Source organism: Mus pahari, chromosome 7, assembly GCF_900095145.1.
Source record: "Mus pahari chromosome 7, PAHARI_EIJ_v1.1, whole genome shotgun sequence".
In the NCBI taxonomy this organism is placed as follows: domain Eukaryota; kingdom Metazoa; phylum Chordata; class Mammalia; order Rodentia; family Muridae; genus Mus; species Mus pahari.
Window position 1 is genome coordinate 65,087,588 of NC_034596.1, and position 22,530 is coordinate 65,110,117.

General features: G+C 43.3%; 2 protein-coding genes and 1 non-coding gene across 4 annotated transcripts in view; all 3 read right to left on the reverse strand.

Moving 5' to 3' along the window:
- Positions 1–9,443: 9,443 nt before the first annotated feature.
- Positions 9,444–16,320, reverse strand: Vcpkmt (valosin containing protein lysine methyltransferase). Its single transcript, XM_021202376.2, has 6 exons — positions 15,924–16,320; positions 15,723–15,833; positions 15,489–15,558; positions 14,166–14,285; positions 12,952–13,056; positions 9,444–10,808 (listed from the first exon to the last, which is right to left on the reverse strand). The coding sequence occupies exons 1-6, from the start codon at positions 16,193–16,195 to the stop codon at positions 10,794–10,796; spliced, it is 693 nt and encodes a 230-aa protein (XP_021058035.1). The 5' UTR covers positions 16,196–16,320; the 3' UTR covers positions 9,444–10,793.
- Positions 16,321–16,970: 650 nt separating this feature from the next.
- Sos2 (SOS Ras/Rho guanine nucleotide exchange factor 2) overlaps positions 16,971–22,530 on the reverse strand; it is an 87,343-nt gene continuing 81,783 nt past the window's right edge. Inside the window, exons 21-23 of one of the 2 annotated variants that reach the window (XM_021201768.2) lie at positions 21,640–21,681; positions 19,779–19,888; positions 16,971–18,821 (exon numbers count right to left, since the gene is read on the reverse strand). In XM_021201768.2, the coding sequence (XP_021057427.1) occupies positions 18,312–18,821; positions 19,779–19,888; positions 21,640–21,681 (662 nt within the window). In that variant the 3' untranslated portion in view covers positions 16,971–18,311. The remainder of the gene's footprint in view (positions 18,822–19,778; positions 19,889–21,639; positions 21,682–22,530) is intronic. The other variant, XM_021201767.2, reaches the window with a different exon arrangement.
- On the reverse strand, positions 19,344–19,449 carry LOC115064522. Its single transcript, XR_003844353.1, has one exon. It is a non-coding gene; the product is annotated as a U6 spliceosomal RNA (small nuclear RNA).

Here is a 22,530-nt window from a genome sequence, read left to right on the forward strand (position 1 = left end):
ATATATATATATATATATATATATATATATATATATATATATATATATATATGTGTGTGCACGAGTGCCCACGTGTGTTTGCCTGCCTCAGTCTCTATTCAGTTTGCCTGCTGCTTACACAGGCTGGATGTGGCTCCTCCCACATCCGTTGTCAATCAAGAAAAGGCACCCTAGGCCAATCTAGCCTGGACTTTTTCTCAATTGAGGTTCCCTTATCTAAAATGACTCTACCTTCTGTCAAGTTGAAATAAAAGTATCCAGCGCAGTGGGTCATTTAGAAAAACAAAAAGCATGAAGTTGATTGAAGGGCATGTTTAGTTGGATATGGGGTGATTTGGGAGGTGGTAAGTGGGGATATATATGATCATATTTCATGTATGAAATTATCAAGATTTAAAAAAACCCTTTATTTCACAATACAAATCCGCTGAGTAGATGCTTGTCTTTTTTTTTTTTTTAAGTCTGCTCAGTGGTTTTCTCACGAATCCTTCCTGGCCAGCTCAACTGGACTTGTGCAGTTCCTCTGCCCTGCAGTGGTAGCCAGTTCTCACGTGTATCTTGAATTTCTCCCAGAACTGCAGTGATTCTTTGCTTGCCCCGCCCATGGACGAGCGGCAGCTTCGGGGTATGGCGTGCATCTCACGGACTTAGTTTTTCAAAGACTTAAGTTTTACTGTTTTTAACTTCTCCATGTGTGAATGGAGTGATCAGGGACCAGAAAATACCCCTGGAGTCGGTGTCACAGGAGGTTGTTGGCTACCCAAGGTAGGTGCTGGAAATCCAACCGTAGTCCTCTTTGAGGGCAGGACTTGGTCTTCCTGCTGAGCCAGCTCTGCAGCCCCCACACTGATTTACTTCCCCCACAGTGAAACCTAACAAGAGCAAACTGTGTCTTCTGGAAGCCCAGCAGTGGGTGACTGTTCTGAGTGCAAAAGTGGGTCCTTTGTGTCAGAGAAGCCAAAGACTCCCTGCAGCAAAGTGCAGGTCATTTCTGTCCTCTTTACATACATATTTTTAAAATAAATTCAATTTTTTAAAATTATTTTCTCCTTTCCCTTCCCTCCTACTAACCCTTCCACTACCCCTCCATGTTTTGCTCCCTCTTGAAATTGTGTCCTCTTTAAAACTATTATTGTTTTACACACACACACACACATACACACACACACACTCATGCACACACTATACATATGCTATAAATTCTTAGATATATAAATACAATCTGGTCAGTCCATCCACTGTTAGTTGTATTATATGAGTTTAGCTGAAGACTTGGTATTGGATAACCAATGAAGGAGTTCAGTCTTGAGAAAGAGTCTCCCCTTCCCTTTTCAGCGTTCCTTGGCTGTCTATAGTTCTTTATGTGGGAGTGGGGCCCCATGAGATTTTTCCTTTCCACTATAACCTGTGGTGTAGTTGTTCAAGGTAGTCATACTGTTGAGAGATCCTGGGTTGACACTTCCCTGTCATCTCCAGGGGACACACTCTCACAGCTCGTCTCCTGGGCCTTTGGCTCTTACAATCTTTTCACAACCGCGTCTGAGATGTGTCACTTGGAGCTAGAGCCGCATGGTCACTTGTTCTTTGATCAGTTGTGGTTTTCTGTGATGATCTCTGTCTGTTGTAAAGATTAGTCTCAACTGGGTGTGGCATGCCTTTGGTCTCAGAGAGCTAGGGAGACAGAGGGCTGGGCTCTGGGCAGGGGCAGGGGCAGGGGCAGGGGCAGGGGCAGGCAGATCTCTGAGTTTTGAGGCTAGCCTGATCCATAGAGCTAGTTCCATGACAGCCAGTACTGCACAGAGAAACCCTGTCTCAAACAACAACAACAACAAACAAACAAACAAAACCCCCAAACCCCAAACAAACAAACAAACAAAAACCCCCAACAAAACAAAAACCAACAAAAAACCACCAAGATTAGTTTCTCCGATGAGGTGTGTGAGCCACACTTATCTTCAGGTATAAGGAATTCTGCTGTTTTAGGAAAGTGGTGGGAACAGGATTTCTTGTAAGATCCACAACCTCACGAGCCTAGGGTAATTAGTTGTCCAGGTTCCCAGTACCTTGCCTGCACTGTTTCCCTCTTGTTGAGTGGACCTTAAGTCTAATAGCAAGTTACTGGTTACCACCAAGCTATCAGTCCCACACTGTGCCTTAGGGCCACCCTGCTGTCCAGGCATCCTGTGGGTGGGGTGGTTACAGTTGGTAGTATTTTAATGGGTCTCCAGGAACTTCTCTGCTAAGTTCTGTCCTCCACAGCCTCTGCGAGACTGCTGTACTGGGATCTCTGTGTTTTCTCTGGTTTGGAAAAGTACCATGAAAGGTCCAAAAACCTTGGGAATAAAAACTTCAGTTCCCCAGGAAGCATACTGGGCTCCCACTGACAATGGGCCTTTAATCAATGACAGCCCCATGGGGCTGGGGGGGATAAGTCTGGGGCTGAGTCAGCGCCTGGGGACCTAGCTAGAGGAGATAACAGTGGTTTCTAAAATTCTTCAAGGTCTCACCAAATAAAATGAAACTAACATAATAGCCAATCAAAACTGTACTAATGTCACTGCTTGGCCCCTTTCAATCATATTAGAGGTTACCTAACCTTTCTGGAAAATTCCACTAGCCCCGACTCAAGTCATCACCATTTTGATGAATGGTTGACCCCTGCATGCTGGTGATTTCTGCAGAATCAACGCTCTTTGCCTTTGCATACTATTTGAGTCTGTGGCCTTTGTTCAGCAATCCTTAGACCCTAACATTCACAACCTACTAATAATGCCCTATGCCTTGCCATACAGGATTATGATTTCTTTTTAATAAGACTGACCTCTCCATTCTTGGCTGCCATAACTCTGGCTTTCCTATGATGAAGGTAGAGCCTACAAGAGGAGATGATGAAGTCTGGTTTGAACATAAAGGTGAATGGCAGGCGCGCGCTGGGCTCAGAATCTGACGACTGAGGCTTTTTGTCTCTTGTGCGTCTGTCACTGCAGTCTGACTTAGAACATTTGGTAGGCCTCTTCTCTACCCTTGCTCACACACCGTATCCTGTTCGCTGTCCCTATGCTACGCAGGCAGTGCCATTCCTGCTGTCATTGTGCCAGTCAGGCAATGCCGCTGTATCAGCTACTTATCTCGTTGCTGTGACAGAGTAGTCTAAAATAAAAACACTTACGGAAAGGTGTATGTAGGCTGAATACTGTCCATTAAAGTAGGGAAGCCGTGCGGCTGGAGCTTGAGGCTGCACGCCACACTGTATTCACGGTTAGGAAGCAGAGAGCAATGAATGTTACAGCTCTCCTGGACACATTTAGGATGGGTCTTCCCAACCTAATACAATCTAGACTATCTTTCAAGACAAGTCTAGAGATTTGGACTGTCTCCTCCTTAAGAGGAAAATAAACTGTTCAAGTGTGCGCTCTACGGGAAGGTGATTTAGAACTGTCCTGGGAGGCAGGTCCATATCGGAAATCCCAGTGTTTGGGAGGCTGAGCCTGGGGGGATTACAACGAAGCCAGCCTGGGCTAACCTGAATCAAAGATTGAGACGCTGCCTCAAAAAGTAAAAAAAAAAAAAAAAAAAAGCAAATTAGCAAAACCTAACAGGACTGTCATGCAAAGCTCACTGGGAAGAGAAGTCCTACTGAGCCAAGCCTGCCCTGTTAATAGCCAGACACACTCCGCAGAGGGCAGACGGGGTGTGTCTAATACATGCTTCAGAGTGAAAATAACTTTTGAACAACATTCTTGGGTTTTTTGTTGTTGCTGCTGCTGCTGTTGTTGTTTTTTAAAACCGGGTCTCTCTATATAGCCCTTGCTGTCCTAGAACTCACCATGTAGACCAGGGTAGTCTTGAACTCACAGAAATCTGTCTGCCTCTGCCAGTGATAGGATTAAAATTGAGCACCACCACAAATTTTTAAAAAATTCTTTGTAGCAATACTTAGAAAGATAGCTATCTTATTCATTTATTATTTTGTGGGTTTTTGTATGTGTGTGTTTTACTGTGTTCTTTTTTTAAAAGATTTTTTTTTTTATTATTATATGTAAGTACACTGTAGCTCTCTTAAGACACACCAGAGGAGGGCATCAGATCTCATTATGGATGGTTGTGAGCCACTATGTCATTGCTGGGATTTGAACTCAGGACCATCAGAAGAGCAGTCAGTGTTCTTAACCACTGAGCCATTCCTCCAGCCCCGTGTGTGTGGGGTTTTTATTTTTATTTATTTATTTTTTGAGGTCTTATATAGCCCCAGCTGACCTCAAATGTGTCATGTAGCTTAAGGTGACCTTGATCTTCTGATCCTCCTGTCTCCTAAGTGCTGGGATTGTAGGTATAAAATAGCTATTTAAAAACAAACAGGGGCTGGTGAGATGGCTCAGTGGGTAAGAGCACCCGACTGCTCTTCCAAAGGTCCGGAGTTCAAAACCCAGCAACCACATGGTGGCTCATAACCATCCGTAACAAGATCTGACTCCCTCTTCTGGAGTGCTTGAAGACAGCTACAGTGTACTTACATATAATAAATAAATAAATCTTTAAAAAAAACCAAAAACAAACAAACAAACAAAAACGTGGTATTTACATTTGAGTCACTGACATCAAAAGCATTTTAGGCTTAAACTTTGATTATTGAGGCGTGTTAAATTTGCTTTTCTTGTTTTTCAGTTTTGGAAACTAGCATTCTTTGTGAACTCTATGCTCTGAGGGGATTCTTTTGAACTCAGGAGTGCTGGCCCTTTTATCTCGACTTGAGTTAGTCACAGGAGAGGGAGCCTCAACTGAGAAATTGCCTCCATATGGTATGGCTTTAAGCAAGCCTGTAGGGCATTTTCTTAGTGATTGATGTAGGGGCACCCACACTCACTGTGGGTGGTGCCGTCCTAGGGCTGGTGATAAGCAAGTTGGCTGAACAAGTCGCTAGGAGCAAGCCAGTAAGCAGCACCCCTCCGTGATGTCTGCATCACTCCTGCCACAGGTTCCTGCCTGCTTGAGCTCCTGCCCTCACTGCCTTTGATGATAGACTATGATATGGAAACAAAGTTGCATATGGGCATATAAAGTTTCTTATCCAGTCACAGTATGTCAACAGCCGGCTATTTTGCACATGTGTAAGGAGCAGGTTTTTGGAAGGCATTCTTTTGAAGAACAAGGTGGAAGGTTGAAGGTTGCTACATGGGGTCGCTGCTATTAATACATACAAGTCTGGAAATGATCGCCAAGGCAGTGATGAGCCAGCACAGACTGAAGCCCGTCCTGTAAAAGCCTGATTATCTATCAGGTGGTTAAAAAGCCGAACTCAAGGCAATTCTTACTACAGAGCAGCTGTGAGGAGTGATAGACTGCAACTGGTGGCATGTTGGAGCCTGAAAAAGCCTGCGGGCTCTCCATATAGTCCAGCTTGACCTCAAGCTGCTTAATCCTGTTCTGTAAGGAGGAAACATCAATGTTTTCAACCTTATGAATATTAAAAACATGAACCGATCGCACATTAAAGTAACATCAGTAGGGGCTGGTGAGATGGCTCAGTGAGTAAGAGCACCCGACTGCTCTTCCGAAGGTCCGGAGTTCAAATCCCAGCAACCACATGGTGGCTCATAACCATCCGTAACAAGATCTGACGCCCGCTTCTGGAGTGTCTGAAGACAGCTACAGTGTACTTACATATAATAAATAAATAAATCTTAAAAAAAAAAAGTAACATCAGTAAAGATGTCAAAAATCAAGAGCGGTTTAGTGTTTTTAGTATTTTCATCAATTGATTTAAAATCCTTTAAAAAACAGAGTGGGTGGCTCATGCCTTTAATCCCAGCACTCAGAAGGCAGAGGCAGGATGGGTCCCTGTGAGTTTGAGGTCAGCCTGGGCTGCACAGTGAATTTAAAAATAAAATAAAAAAAATAAAAGATTTACTTATATGAGTACACTAGAGCTGTCTTCAGACACACCAGAAGAGGGCATCAGATCCTATTACAGATGGTTGTGAGCCAACATGTGGTTGCTGGGAATTGAACTCAGGACCTCTGGAAGAGCAGTCAGTGCTCTTAACCACAGCGCCTTCTCTCTAGCCCCTGAAACTGTATTTCAAAAGGCCAGAGACTAAGATGTAACTTAGTTGTATAGTAATTGTCTAACATGCACAAGGTTTAGTTATTTGTGGCACACATGCATATGTGCACACTCATACACACACACACAAGCACACTCGAGGGACATAGCTCAGTGGTAGGCACTTAGTTGCTCAGTGCACAAAAGGCTGGATGTTCAAAGCCCAGTACTGAAAGAAAAAAAAAAAAAACCAAAATGTACACACACTGCACATGATGTGTTTGTAAGTGAAGAGCAATGGCTTCCCTTGCCTTTCTAAAATGGCTGACTCATTTAACGAACAGCACTGTGAACCAGTGTTCTTAACTTTTTCCTGCCTCAGCTGCCATTCCTCCACGATAGGGGAGGGGTGTTGGCATGAATTCTATACGCCAAAGGGATACCTGGATTTCACAATGCAGCAGATAAAAGCAACTGGCATTATGCAGGTTTCCCAAGTCCCCACCCGTGATTCCACTTTTGCTGTAATGATGTTTACTGAGCACTTACTATTGGCCAAGTACTCAGGTGCACTGCATAGAGCAAACAACTTAAACTCCCATGGGAACCTCTGACGCCCATAATAAAATGATCCTGTTTACATGAGGACAAGGCACAGAGTTTAAGGAACAAGATCACACAGACAGTAAATGACAGGCTGTGGAATCCACTCTGGATGGTGCAGTCCTTGGGTTTCTGTTCTGACACACTTTATTCCAAACACACAGGGGAAAACATTATCATACAAAGGATTTGTCCTAGCATATTATATATACTATTCAGACTTCATCTTGTAATTAAGCGACAGGGCCTCAGTGGCTGGTGGTCTGCGTTCTGCTCCACATGGATCTTAAGGTTTTAAAAACTTCACCTGCCTGCGCCTTTAGCGTGTTTCCATTCAGAATTGTAGAAAGGGAAAACTCAGCTGCCCTATTACTTTTCAGTGGGATGTGGTTCTCCCTAGGATTACATGATTGTGGGAGAGCCACTGACGGACAGCTTCAGTCTTCTGATGTGAAATCTGCTCTTCTGCTGAAGAAGGAATGCCCATTTGGAGAACTAGTTAAAACTGATTAGAAGTTTTAAGTACGTAGAAGCAGCATGTCAGATATAAAACTGAAGTTCACCTTGAACTTTATTTTTAGAACTGCACTAATTAGAACAAACTTAGACTCGTAAAGGCCTCTTCGTTGTACAGACGGGAAATCTATGGCAGAAAGGCCATTTACAAATCACAACATATGTGGCTTCGTGAGCCACAAGGTTGAACAGAACGAAACAGAAAGCTACATCAAAGACAGCTCCCCGGGAAAGCCGTCTCACTCAGCTTCTGCCATGGTCTCTTCAGCAAGGACCTCCCTAATGGGTAGACTAGTTCTGAAAATCAAATTTAATTAAAATTTAAAAATCTGAGGGCTGGCTGCAATTCAAAACCGAGTCTTTTCACAGCCACTTTACTAGACAAAGATGTGCAATGCCACCTACAGGGAACCTTTGGAACTACAGTCCTACTTCTGTTCCACACTGGGTTTAAAAAAAAAAAAAGACAAACCCTCACTCATCAGATTTAAGCAGAGAGCATGAGGAGGGGGAGCAAAGCAGCACAGAAGACCCCTCGCCATTCTGTCCTGCACTTAAATAATAGTTTAAGGGATCAAAACCAACCCAGCGTCACCAACTATGATCCAGACAGAAGTGGGAGAAGAACCAGGCAAACAGAGGGAGGAGGTGGAGGCGACCCAAGGCACTGGTGATGAGACCTGCAGTTTGCCTCTGCACTGTAGAATCCCTCCCCAGCCCTCAGCTTTCTCTACATTTCGGGCATGCTAACAGCAATTCCGGTTCCTAGAGTTGTTCCACAGGTTTTTAGGCTCAGCTGGCTCATCCTGTGCAGGACAGGCCACTCTAACTAGAGCCCTTCACTTGTAAATGCTCTCTTCCTTCCCTCGCCCTGCCCCCTGGGAGGTGGACAGGGTTTCTTTATGGTGATGGTTCTCCATCTAGGAAACATTAAAGCTATTTGGAGTCCTTCAGTAACACCACCACTGGAGTGAAGCTTGACAGTAGCAGTGTTTGGCTTCTGCTTGCTTCCAATTTTCCAGGTGACCTCACTGTGCAGATGGTTTAAGAAATACTTCCTACGGAGCTAGGAAGTTACAGGTTCCAGGACAGCTAGGGCTACACAGAGAAACTGTCTCCAAACACCAAAACCAACAAAAACCCCAAGACTTAAAGCCAAAACAAACAGAAAACAGTTTGGGGTGCAATCTCTTCCCAGGTGACTCCCACCTACTGTCTGCCAAGTGATGCTAGGCCCAGCAGTCCACGGCAACAAACCCCGCTTGCTCAAGAGGATCCCAGTTCACCTCTAGCATTTCCCCGACACACTGGCAACTACTTGAAGCTGGACAGTCGCTGTACTGGTTGATGCCCGGCTAGAGGCATGACCTCATTCATCTGTTGCACCTGCTATGTATTTTTGAGATATGGTCGTCGTGTTCCTGTGTCCCAGAATGGCCTTGAACCCACGATCCTGCCTCCACCCTCCAGGTGTGCGCCGTGCAGCTCTCCCTGGACGTACACATTGCTGCTGAGTCTTCCAGCCCCCAGCTCACAGATCGATTCCCAGGTTGGCAGGTCCATCTACCCTCTGCTTCAGTGCTCACAGGAGCCGTCCTGCCCCAAGCCCGGGTCTCTCCCTGAGCAACACAAACCTAAGCAGAGATACTGTTTCCCCCCTCTCCTTCAGCGGATGAGGTGCTCCTTAGGCCCTTCTTCCAGGGGGTTCCAACTATAGGGCCTTGCTCACCAAAAGGCCTAAATGTGTCCAACACTGAACTCTTCCAAAGCAGGGCTTCTCCCAGGCTCCTGTGTGGAATGCAGTTGGCACTAAGGGTGCTTTCTGAAGGGTGTCCTTTAGTTAAGTCCTGCAGTAGAGCTCAGTGTTGACCTCATTCCACAACTGGGAGTTTTAAGATCCCGCTTCACTCTGCTACAAATTCCGTCCCACCCCAAGGTCAGGTCCCCAGAGGCAGTGGTTGTAGAAGGACAGGTTAAGGAGTGGGTCTAGCTAGCATGGAGGAGGGGAGGCAAGCAGGGTGTGGTTCCCAGGGAACTGATAATAAACTGCAGTGTGGGTTAAGCCAGCTGGACTACATAAGAAAGGTAGGGTTGGGGAGGGTGGGAAGGGTGTGAGAATCTGAGGGGTCTAAGGTCAGGTTCACTCCACTTCTACGTTATGGAGCAAGCTGTGTACAAACTACCTCACTCGAAGCAGCACACTCAGGATCTGCCTGCCTGGGGCAAACTGCTCCATGAGGTGCCATGCACGGACACAGTATTTTGAAAATGTAACAGCAAGCAAGCTTTAAAGACTGAAGAAAGCTCCCAAGAAAGAATCATTCTGAACTGATTCTTGTCTCCAACTCTCTAAATGGAACCGCTCTTGCTTTCTGGAAAGCAGTTGTTCGTTATAAATGTTCATCTCATCAGAGACGTCTTGGAAGCAGAGTCACAAGTTTTCAAAAACGATGTTTATTTCAGCACATACAACGTGCCATCTAGCACCGACTGTAAACTCCAGGATACATCCGGTTACTACTTTTTGGATCTGGTGGTGGTGTTCAAGACATTGACACATTAGACTATGTGAGCAGATGATTATTGGAACAAAAAAAGTTGGAGACAACACAGTAAAAACCATTTGATAAATGTACACAGAACTTCATTTAAGCATGATGGATGTCTTATTATCTGTAGTTTAAAATCAGATTTTCTTGAACCAAATACACAAGAAAACCTCCCAGAGCCATGTGAGCACAGAAGCCTGCAACTGGCTTTCTCTCCTCACGCCTCCTCCCTGAGACAGTGCTAGTTCCCCTGTTTCCTGACTTACCTTCTTAGTGACCTAGAGCTACAGCACCCTGGAATCACTCACCTACCTGTGAAACACAACTCTGCCCAGTAAAGGTGCAAAATAGTATTTTCAGTTTCTTTTCAAAGAACATGTTAAGTATTAAACATAGCACAAGGGAAAAACAGAGGAACTACTGCACAACTATGTAAAAGTGAGGCTGCCATTGAACTTCACCTTAAACAGTATTGTATAATAAGAGACACTAGCATTGGAAGCTGGATTGCATCAACTTCTCTATGGTTTTGGGTTTTTTCTTATTTATCCCTCCTTCCTTCCTTCAAGACAGTCCTATTATGCTTGGAACCAGCTTGCCCCGTAGAGCAGGCTGGTCTGGAACTCAAGAGGGCCACCTGCCTCTGTCTCCCCCGTGCTGGTATTAAAGGCATGCACCACCATGACACCAGCCCTCAGAACATTCCTATACAGTAATAGATGCCATTAGAAATTGCATCAAATGATTTTGAGTTTCTTGTAAATGTACTGAGTCAACCATGCTGCTTCAGACTTGAGACTAATCTCAAAATTAATTTTTATTTGAATGATTGTCAATGTTTCTTTTAAGCAGAACTTGATGCCGAGCTAAGTAAACCTACTTTAGATTTCAGCCCACAGGTGGGCGGGCGGGCAGGCATTTCACATTGTGGGCAGTCCAAGGTAGTTGTCATCCATGTACCAGATCTCTAAGGACATGCTGAAGAAATCTGTGAGGCAGTCTTCCATGCAGTATGCACATGCTCCGTCCACATTTTGACCTTACCCAGGATGTTGGGAGGCTGGCTAAGATGGAGAAGCGCTTCACGATGGCGGTTTCTATGAAGAAAGGGGGAGTTTAAACATTAATTTTGTAGTGGCTAAGTGCACTTCAAGAGAACCATGTGCAATGTTTAGAGACAGTTCTTAGCTGACATCTAAAGCAATCAAGAAGAAAGCAGATTATGAATATTATCAAAATTAAAAGCCTTTGTGTTGTTAAAGGACTCATAGATGTCTAAGACAGCACAAGCTAAAAAATGGGCAGATATTTCTCTAGTGACATAAGATACTGAATATCATTAAGAAAAAACCCTGCAATGAAATCCTACATCTCATCTGCTCCAATAGCTACCACAAGAAGGACAGACAGCACCAAGTGTTGGTGAGTACTCAGCAGTGAGGGGGCCCTCGCACACCCGCGGTGGAGAGGTAAAGACAAAACAGTAGCTTCGGAAAGCTTTGGTGACTTCACCATACCTATGAAGTCTCTGCACGCACGCACACACACCCACACCCCCACACCCACACACACACACGTGTTCACGGCAGGATTCTTACTCATAGACAAGAAGCAAACGAGAGAAACGTTACCAGAGGATGAACACATATATGGATTAGCTAGCAGAACGGTGCTCAGGGATGTGACTCAGACTCAGAGAGGAGGGTAAAAGGAGGATGGGACATGGAGGGACGGGAAAACACTGCGCTCAATGAAGGGATCAGGATGCAGAAGAATACAGGACAAGAACAGCATGCACAGAATGAACGGCGCGGACTGAAAGCCAGCAGCATTTCCTGTCTGGTGATGAAAACACTTACAATACAGCTGTGTAGACTAAAAACCCGAGACATGTGCTTGCCAAGGATAAACTTTATGGAATGAGAATTGTATCAATTTAAAAAAGGAAATAGGTCTTTGTAAAAACAAAACAACCATTTATATTCAGAAACACAGATATTTATGCCTCAAAAAAGTCTTTGAAAACTGTATAGCAGCTTCAGCAAACACTGCATCTCCTAAGGCACAAAATGGATTTTCTTTGCCTTTTCAGCACATTCCACACCAGTCTGAACAACCTTCTTGCCCTTTCTTCTTTAGACTGAGTTTTAACCCCCATTCCTGGTCCCTGGCTAGAATCCTTATCATTAGAAAGCCAGGTGTTCACTGTTCACTGAATTCATCAGACCAAATCATCAGAAAGAAGTGGAACACACTAGATTTTAGTGTCATTAGTGAAACCAATGTCTCTGCCTTATGGTCCTCACATCCACAATTGCGCATACAGGACTCCCCCCTTCTACATGCTGAACTGCAGGTGCAATTAGAAAACATCACGGTGGTAAGATGACCAGACAGGAACACACATCAAGGTCTATTCAATTGGGCGCTTCTCTTCTACAGGCCAGACTGACCATTTTCCTTTTAAAAGGAAAATGAGAATGACCAAAGTTTAAAAGTTACAACTAGCCTTTTAAAAAGTTAGGAAGAGGAAGCTACAAAATCACTGGAGGTACTGTTCACGAGGCACTGTGAGAAGCATTGGGAACATTGAGACTATATAGATATGTACATACATACAGACACATATAGTATATATAGGGTATATAATGCCTTTAAGGACCAGCTTTGGACCCTGTCCCCCCCTTCTCTTTGTCATCCTCAGCCAGGCGACCAGGTCTCCTTTGCTGTACTCATCATTACTTACAGCTTGCTCACAGGCCCCACAGATAGGGTCATCCAAATCCAGGACTCGAAGGAACCAAGATAAATTTTTCTGTATCTTATTGTCTTAAAGTAACTTCTCATGGACATTCTCAGTTACTCAGCCATTTGATTTATAACTGAAAAGGACTTTATGGGACCTACCAGGCTGGGAACTTAGCTCTGTGGCACAGAGCTTGCCTAACATGAGTAAGGCCAAAGGTTCATTTCCCAGAAAGGCAGAAACAAAGCCAGCCTTACATAATTTTTGATACAGTGTCGCACAAAGTGTTCATTTCCCAGCCTGGCCTCCAACTGCATAACCTTCCACTTCCTGAGTTCTGAGACTGTGACCATGAACCCAAGGCAAAACATGTGAACGATGGAAACACTGTGTGTCAGTCACACTGTGTGGAGGTGACGAACCTGACCACAGCTCAGCACACAGACAAGAGCTAGCTGACAAGATCAGATATGAAGAACTGTGAAAGCACATACTGGTTTTTTCTTTCTGATGTATACAATATGAATGTCTTCACTTCGGTATTCTTCATCATGTTTGTCCAAAGGGATTTCTTCAAAGTCAAAGTCTAGCTGAAGGAGCTATAAATTTAGAGGATATTTATGTTAAATTCAGACCGACTGGTAAGGGCAACTCGGAAGCCTTCTCAAGTCTGGAAATGCTCTATATCTTTACGTTGGAGCAGTTATTTGGATGAAACCACATGAGCTGAGAACCTGATTTATGTGCATTGTACATGTTTTAAGTAAATATGAATTACTTGGATTTTTTAAATTATAATTTCAAAAGTGGAGTAACATTTTCTCATTAATAAAAACATGCAATATATTATATTTAATAGTTTAATAATTAAGCATATTTATATATTATAATATAGCATATATTATCTGAAGGAGTCACATAGTTGTTTTTGTCATTAGGCAAAAGTAGTCCTTTCAGCAGACAGAATTTCAGGACTACAGATGCAGCTTCAAAATGAGCCCGTTTTTAGTAGGTTGCAGTTATGCCCATAAAAGGGTCTGGGTGCCACTTGGGGGGAGAATTAAGAACATATAAAAGACAAGCAAGACAGGCACTCCTTCCCAACTTTAAAAACAAACAACAAGGGGGTTGGAGAGATGGCTCAGCGGTTACGAGCACCGACTGCTCTTCCAGAGGTTCTAAGTTCAATTCCCAGCAACCACATGGCGGCTCACAACCATCTGTAGTGGTGTGTCTGAAGAGAGCACTGGTGAACTCATATACATAAAATTTAAAACAATCTTTAAAACAAACACAAACAACAACAAAGTCCAGGAATCGCAACTTATGTAAAATAAAAACGTAGGAAAATACACCAGCAAGATCCACCACCTCTACATCTCTATCAATGTAAGCTTTAAAATACCCTGCTGAGAAACTCTCCAAGTGCCTTGTGTTTAACAGCACTGAAAACTGTCTCAGAAGGCAAGCCTGTCATCACTAGACGCTGGCACCTTGCAGTACAAGAGTAAGGACTGAGAAGAGCCAGCAAACTTGGCCTGGCAGATCAGAGCCGGTGGGCTCTGCGCGGGAAGCCTGTGGAGGACTTCTCCCTGGGTTCTAATCAAGAGAACGCCCCCCACATCACATTGCCTAAAATATTGGAGCGACCACATCCAGCTCCCCCAGAGGGTAACTGCTACCAAGACAGACCTAACACGATACTCACCTCAAAATACTTCTTCTCAATTTCTGGATTTTTCCCCATTGTCCGTTGTTCGTAACAACATATAATACAAGTTTCAGATCCACTGAGATCTTTTAATGTTTTCAGCAGTGGTTCCAAGGACTAGTTAAAAAAAAAAAAAAAAGTACCATTTTCAGTTTATTACTTCAAGAGTTTCCTATTATAGGAAGGGGGTCAGGAGGGGAAGAGGCCCTGCCTTTGAGTCAAACCAATCTAAATCAACACAACAAAGCAAGGTTCTCAAACCAGACTGGTAAACAACCTCTGACTAACCAATAATTATACGGAATTCTATTTAAAAAATAGAAGAATCCTAAGGATTATACTTGTTTCCTCAGGAAAACAAGCAGAATTGACTTGTGTCTTTTGTGTTTGTTTTGAACAAGAGTCTAGTCATGTAGCCCAGGCTGGCACTCAACTTACAGTGATTCTATTTCAGCCTCTCCAGGGCTGGGATTACAGAAGTTGTACCATCACATCTTACAAGTCTAATTTCACTTCATCTAAGTTAATGTGGTATTTAAACAATCAACTATTCTACAAAAGCAAGCCTGACCCTGATGGTTTAAATTTAATTTTTGTTATTTTAATTATATGCATGTGTTTGTCTGTGTCTAAGTATGTGTTAGTGCTTGCAGGGGCCAGAACTGGATCTCCCTGGAGCTGGAGTTACAGGTGTCTGTGAGCTGCCCGATGTGGGTACTGGGAATTGAACTTGGATCCTCTGGAAGAACTGTGTGTGCTCTTTAACTGCTGACCCTAATTTGAACATCAGTTGGCTCAAGTATCAACATAAAACTAAGTACTGTCCAACACTGCATAAACTGATATGGAAAGAAAACCATTCTACAAGTCTAACTAAATCTTCTCACTGAGAACTAGTTAATTTTGGAGAGTCTAACTCTGTGGTGTGCTGGCCTAGCATTTATGGCAAGTGTGAGTGCTAGGATTCTAGGAGTGAACCACCTTGCATTTTAATTAATTTTCAAAGTCACAGTTTGCAGTCAATGGGAAAAGAAAAAAAAGAGAGAAACAAATGAACAAACAGACAAACAAACAGAAGCTATCTTAGTATTCCAGAATATATGCAAATCGGAAAATCCTTTTAAATTTTTCCAAAAAGTCTCCAGTAGAACGCACAGAAGTTTTCTCAACCGCTCATCCTGAATTGTATGAATGTGTTGCCGCTGATAGTTTAACTTCTCTTTACTGCCCCATCATCTATAGAACAAATATCCCACACCTGGAGGTGTTAAAACACGGAGAGCTGTGGGCTTCGGACACACCGGCTCCACCACTACTCACCTCCTCATAGTATATACAGTCGGCCATCAATATGTAGTCTGGTGACATCAAGTCTTCTATGTCTTCACCCCTTAAAAATGTCAAACATATGTCTTTAGCTGATGACGATTTAAAGTGTTCATTTTAGAAATGAGAAGCAGAAGGCTCCCCTCATATTAAGCATGCGTTGTGCAAAATGCAATTTAAAGCCCATGTAAGCGGTTATCTTAAAACAAGCTGAAAGGCCATACAAACCATTTCAGTACCTTGGCTTGAACAGAACCAGTCACAAGATGCTTGTTCATATCAATATTCATTTTCAGCAAGTCCTGCAGCTCCTCGAGATCAGTGACTATAACGTCTGCCCTAAAAAAACAACCTCGTTGAGGTACAGGCGCACGGCCGCACGCCGGTGACCTGATGCTGGGCGACCAGCGCCTTCCCGCCAGTTCTTACCCGAGGGTCGCAGCCATGAGCCCCACGGCCCCGGTGCCGGAGCCCAGCTCCAGCACCGAGCGCCGACTCAGCGCGTGGGCCCCGTCGCCAGAGAACCCCGGCGTCTCCAGGTATTTGGAAAGGACGATGGCGGCGTCCCACACAACGCAACCCACGCCCCCGGAGCCGTACTGCTGCAGCCGAAGCACTGTCCCATCCCGCTTCTCCAGAACCCGCACAAAGCTCCACAGCGGGTCCTCCACCTCCGGCTCCGGCTCCACGGCGGCCGCCATCCCTGCCCCGGCCCGCCGCAGGCTGCGGCACGCGGTAACGTCACGCCCACGCAGCACCCGTACGGCCCTCCGGCAGAGCGGCTGCCCAAAGCGCCTGCGTGACTCCCAAAGCCCGGAAGTCGGCAGGAAGCGGCAGAACCGGCCCGGGAGTGGCCCAGCTGGCTGCTACTTGGATCCGCTCTTCAAGTAGCTAAGCGACCGACAGGGCTTTTACATAGCTGGGGAATGGCTCACAAGAGCTGTTGGCGATAGATCTAGGAGGCTACGCAGGTCCTATCTAAAAATGGTTATATTCAATAAGTTTTCCTACTGTGCTTCCTTTTCATGGGAGTGCATAAAAGTGGTGGCTGGGAACGTGCTACTTGCTTTTAATGGTAAAGTAATCCTTTTACATCCCACGGGGCCAAGAGATGGCCAGCAAGACCAAGGACTAGTTCCAGGACTCACATAGTAGGAGAGACCTGCAGGTTGACCTGTCACATTGGATCTCTAGTATGCAACACACACACACACACACACACACACACACACACACACACACACGCAATAAATAGACGATAGCTGTTCATTCTTCTAGATTTTTTTTTTAACGTTGTTGCTTTTTGTTTGTTTGTTTTCAGGATGGTCTCCTGTATTCCAGGTAGGTTCAGACTCTTCATGTAGTTGAGTCGCCTTTAACTCCAGATGTCCCAACCTCCCGAGTGCTGCGATTACTGGTGCTCACGCTATACCCAGCTTCTCCTTGCTCTTTGGGATGGAAAACAATGTTGCGAATCTTTTACAAATTAAGACTGAGGTGATTTATTAATTTTGTTAAGAACTCTGATACAAAGCACAGGAAAAGGCCACAGACCAGTAGATAAACAACGTGGCTTTTGGCTACTTTACAATGGCTGCTACTGCACTACCAGCATAACATACATACCTTGATCACTTTGAATGATAGTATCCAAATGGCAAAGCTTTATCCTGTCTGATTAAAAAATTTAATAAAGCTTTTTAAAGTATTTTCTGTTTAAATATTACTAACCTGGAAAAACTTTTCAAAAATTTCAGTTAACACGAGATTAAAGACAGTTAATAGGTTTGACAATGGCAGTTGGTTCTTACGCCATAAGACACTTTTGTTCCAGACTTACAAATTAGTAAAATAGCAGATTGTATTATAGGCCTCAAGTCACTTACATTTATATAGGTTATTAGCATTATCTTTAAATATATACAATATAAATAAACTGTACAATATATGGCATATTAATTTTGTTTTCCCAAATAATAGGCAAATCATTAGCTAAAGACACCATACACTGCAAAACAAAAGGCACATCTTAATGAATACATGCCCTTCTTCTATATTCAGGTTATGTAGAACTGTTTATAATTTTAACAAAATAATAAACACAGTGCATTCTATTATTTCATTCTATTTTCTGTTTTTGTCTTCAGCAGCAAATACTGACATTTAAGACATGGTCTCAAAGAGTTTAAGAACAGCGGGTATTATTCATAAATCTCCTAGATGTACAAACCAAACGAAGTTAAAAGCTAGAAGACAGTCAGAGGGTCAAAAATCAGTAACACCACCCACATCTTCTGCATCTGTGCACGTTCATCGCCCTAAAAAGGTATCTATCACTCAGGCATGAGAACTCCCTCGAGTGCTAGCCCCTCTCAGTGCAGTCAGTATGTTAGCAGAGTCTACAGTGCAATACGGAGTCTTTATACTGGCCTTAGGGCAGCACTGAGGAGCTGATGAAGCACTGCTACTGATCATCTGAGGGCTATGGTGAAGGGCTTTTGCATTTTAATATTTCAAATTCTTTCCTTCCTTTCTTTTCTTTCTTTTGTTTGTATTTTGACTTTTGAGACAAGGTTTTTCTGTGTAGCCCTGGCTGTCCTGGAACTTGCTCTGTAGACCAGGCTGCCCTCAAACCCTGACGCCCACTTGGTGGAATTACAGGTGTGCGCCACTGCCATCCGACAAGTTTACTAATTCTTAAGAGCTTATTTAATCAGTAGCATTTCTGTAAAAAGTACTAAAATACTATGTCTTTTTGAATAAATTAAAAACCTTTACAAATACTATTCCAGTGTCAATGACTACATATGGCCAAGGTCATTGAGGAGTTTCTGCATTTTCAAGCAGAGGCAGTCTGTACAGTGGCGGGTGGGAAAGCTCCCGTTTGTAAGTCTTTGGTGGCAGCTTTGGTAAGTGAGGGCTTGAATTCTGCCTTGGTGGAACAGGAGGAGCTGAAGGATGAGCAAGGCTGCTGTGACTGGAGCTGAGCAAGTGACAGCTGCGTGGAATCCGTGGAGAGGGCGTGGTGGGAGGAGTGCTTGGTGAGTTAGGACACGTGCTAACGTCTCTGAGCCAGTCTGGGTCTCTGTGAGGATGGCCCAGTGGAGGTGGCTGAAGAGTAAATGGACAGTTTATAAAGTGTTCCGGAGGCCGAAGAGGAACTGGTGGAGGGGTATCAGGAAGAGGGTCTCTTGGAGGAGGTGGAGGTGGACTGAGCACAGGCCCATCAAATGTACCCATGAGGACAGGAACTCTTGGCTTTACCTTTGGAGGCGGGGGCTGTCTTGGTGGAATAGCAGGAGGGTCATCATCAGATCTCATAGCTCCCTAAACAGAACAGAAAGGGATATGTATAGTCTCTTGGGAAATGTACAAGACACTTTAAAACGACTGAGAACTCTTCTGTGAAAAGTTAAATCTAGAGGCTAAAATTAAATTAATGGGGTTTACTTATCAGGTTTCTAACTAAATTGCGTCCAGTTAAATTCTAGGCTCAATTTAAGATTTAGATATTTAAGACGTTATCCTCGAAATCTTAATACATAAAGCTCCATATTGTCTTGCTTTGTTTCCAACATTCCAGAAATTTATAAAACTTATTAATACAACAAATCAGTGAAAACAGTTTTATGGATATGAAAGGACATGTTATCAATGGCATTTAATACCTAACTTCTGTTCACTGAACATCTACTTCTGTTTTTCCCATGGTGCTTAGAGCAGTGGATCTCGAAGTGTGATCCAGGAAGCAGCAGCATCAGTACCAGTAGGTAATAGCTTAGCACAGCCAGGCCCAGCTGCAGCCTTACAGCCTGAGGCTGGCTCAACAGCCCACCTTTTTATTATTTTTTAAATATGGAACGCTTCATGAATTTGCATGCATTCTTGCGCAGGGGCCGTGCTAATCTTCTCTGTATTGTTCTAATTTTAGTCTATGGACTGCTGAAGCGAGGACAGCAGCCCACTTTGAAGAAGTTTCCCAGGTGATTCTTGCATTTGAGAAGCACTGGTCTAAAGTTTTCAGGTTCCTTCAAATAGGAATTCCACCCTCCGTCCCCAATCTGCATAACAAAGACAATGTACTTCCGATTATCTGAAATTTTCTACTTTTTTAAAAGTTTTTAAAATTTTAATAAACAATTACTTAAAGCATTTTTCAAACACAGCAATATAAATTTTAAAAATTTGTAGAATGTGACTAAATTATGACTGACACACTCTAAAACATGAGTACTAATTCACAGCTTTGCACATGTTGAGGCAAACCCAGACCCGGATGACTACCTTAGAATTGGGAGCATCATGATCAAACTTTTTCCGAGGGGGCAGCGGAGGAGGAATTAGTGGCTCTTCACTCAGTTTGTGTAAACTTCCACATGAGCTGAAGAAAGTCTCTGGGGGAGGAACAGACTAGCTCATCATTCACAGTGCAGTTACAGAACAAAACTTCAATACAACTTGTGACTACTCCTGCTACCAAATCTGTCAAATGTGTTCTTTCTCTCTTGGTTCTTCTGTCCTCTCCACAAATTCTAAGCTTTAGGGAACACTGTGTGCATGTGTCTGTAACTCTAGCATCTACTAGGGCAATTGGCACATGGCAGTTGTAATATTTAAATGAAGGTACATTATTAAGATTAATAACGAAATTCTGATTTGGCCCTGGAGGAACAAGCCTGTAATCACAGGTACTAAGGCAGCAGGATCACGAAGTTCAAGGATAGCCTGGGCAACTCAGTGACTTTGTCTCAAAATAAAAAGTATATATGTATCAAAAAAAAAAAAAAAGAGTTGAGGCTACACCTCAGTGTGAGGCTACACCTCAGAGTAGGATGCCTGCCTACATGTGCACTCATGAGTGCATTTGTATGGTGGTGTATTAGCCTCCAGAGGAACACCATTCTGAGCAGAAACTATTTCTAATACAAAATAAGTCTAGTTACTATACATAAGTAAGGAATCCAAAATTAAAGTCTGTAATATAAATCATACTGAGGGAGTCCACTGTATTTTAACCAACCGTGGTAAGCAGAAGTGCCCATCTGATGGAATCCTTAGAAAATTAAAGTATCACAGCTATAAATAATGGATAAATACCAATATAGCAGTGCCAAAGTGTTGGACAGTTCACTGGCAGCAAGTCCAATCTAGTCAGTGAGCGCCAAGCCAGCCTCAAAAAGCAGGGTGAGCAGCTCTAAAGAATGACACCTGAGGTGGACCGCTACATGCATGTATACACATGGACCCACACAAACATGCATAATTTGGGCACATGATATTTAGTACAAATGTCCCTTGGTATCTAACAACTAGTTATGGGATATTACATAAATGTAAGCATCCACCAATGCTTTAGTCTTTTAAATAAAATGGCAAAGTGTGTATAAATCCTGTAACTTTAAGTGTCAATAGACTTTACTTATCTTATTCATCACAATGTAACCTTATATAAATTATTGTTTAGGGAATTATGCCAAATAGCAAAAAGACTCTGCATATTCAAGTGCAGGTATAGCCACTGTTGGTCTAACCATGTTTTCAATCTGTGGCTGGTTGAATACAGACATTAAGAATTGACTATGTATTCTTTCTCAGGAGAAATCAGAAGCAGTACGAAGTCAGGCAACTGAGATGAATTTATTCTACATCCCAGGCCAAGAGATGTGCTAGGTGTTCTCCAGTTACTTCGTTTGATCCCTAGTAAGTCTGGAGAGGGGGAGTAGTTCGTTCAAGTTCAGACAAGATCAAAAATATATAAGTGGTTAAAACAAAAATTAACAAAATTTTAGGAGCACCAAGTTGTAAGTAGTTCAGACTGTTCATAAAATTTTCTTTTGGACTGGGGATGCAGCTGCCTTGCATCAGTAGAGACTGGGAAGATGTGTGTGTGTGTGTGTGTGTGTGTGTGTGTGTGTGTGTAAGGGGGGATGGGAAGAGAGAAGAATAAAAGGAAAACATTTTTTATATATTTTTAACATAAAATCCTTCCTATTCTTCGTGCATTCTACAAATGTCAGAAAAAATATATTTTTGCTTTAACATACAATTTCTTCTTGAAATCATTCAAATATGGAAATACATCTTCAATAAATCAGAATATGATCTTTATAATCATCTTACTGTAACCAACTTATGTCTTACTTACTTGAGTGTGGCAAGAGGACTGGAGCAAAGATGGTATTGCTGCCTATTGGAAAGAGGAAAAGCATTTGAATAGAAAGCTAATGTGGATGATCTTTTTTTAGATAGTTTCTATCGAGGTTTGGTCTTCTGTTATATGTTGTAATGCTAAATGTGCCCCCCTCAGACCTGGTCGTCTCAAATATGAGAGTTCGAACATACACCCTGGTCCCAGCTGGGCAGATTCCTGGCCTTGGGGTCAGAGAGGGGCCACGAGGAAGAGGAAGGTGCAGTAGGAAGAAAGGGAAGCTGCCATGGGTTTGGAGTCAAGAGAACGTAGGCCATGAGGGCTGGCCAACTGGAGTTAGAGCAGCCCAGTTGAAACACAGTAAGTGGTAATTAATAACTCGAGGTTATCAATAGGGCAGTAGATTCTAATAGCATACAGGGTAGGCAGTTGCCCAGCTTTTGTACTTATTGTAAATATAAAGGGTAGTTATTGTTTAATGCTTACTGTAAATAAAAAGGGTATATTTATCAGGGAAGTAAATGGCCTAAGGTGAGGTAGAAACCCTGGGTTGGGATTAAATAGTTTCTACAATTTTCACTTACAAAAAAATGCACTACTGCATGTCTTTAATCCCAGCACTTGGGAGACAGAAGTAGGTGGATCTCTGAGTATGAGGCCAGCCTGGTCTACACAGTGAGGACAGCTAGGGTACACTGGTAGAGAGACCCTATCTCAATGTCGTCCCCCCACACAAAGTAAAATGCACTATAGAAATAACAAACCTCACCGGGCATGATGGCGCACGCCTATAATCCCAGCACTCAGGAGGCAGAGGCAGGTGGATTTCTGAGTTTGAGGCCAGCCTGGTCTACAGAGTGAGTTCCAGGACAGCCAAGGCTACACAGA

Bases quoted from the DNA above. Each gene is read 5' to 3' on its own strand.
- Vcpkmt (XM_021202376.2), bottom strand. From the start codon at position 16,195: ATGGCGGCCGCCGTGGAGCCGGAGCCGGAGGTGGAGGACCCGCTGTGG. The intron at 15,834-15,923 runs GTAAGAACTGGC...TTGTTTTTTTAG, and splicing joins CTCATGGCTGCGACCCTCGG to GGCAGACGTTATAGTCACTG. The intron at 14,286-15,488 runs GTGAGTAGTGGT...TTTTTTAACTAG, and splicing joins ACTGTATATACTATGAGGAG to TCCTTGGAACCACTGCTGAA.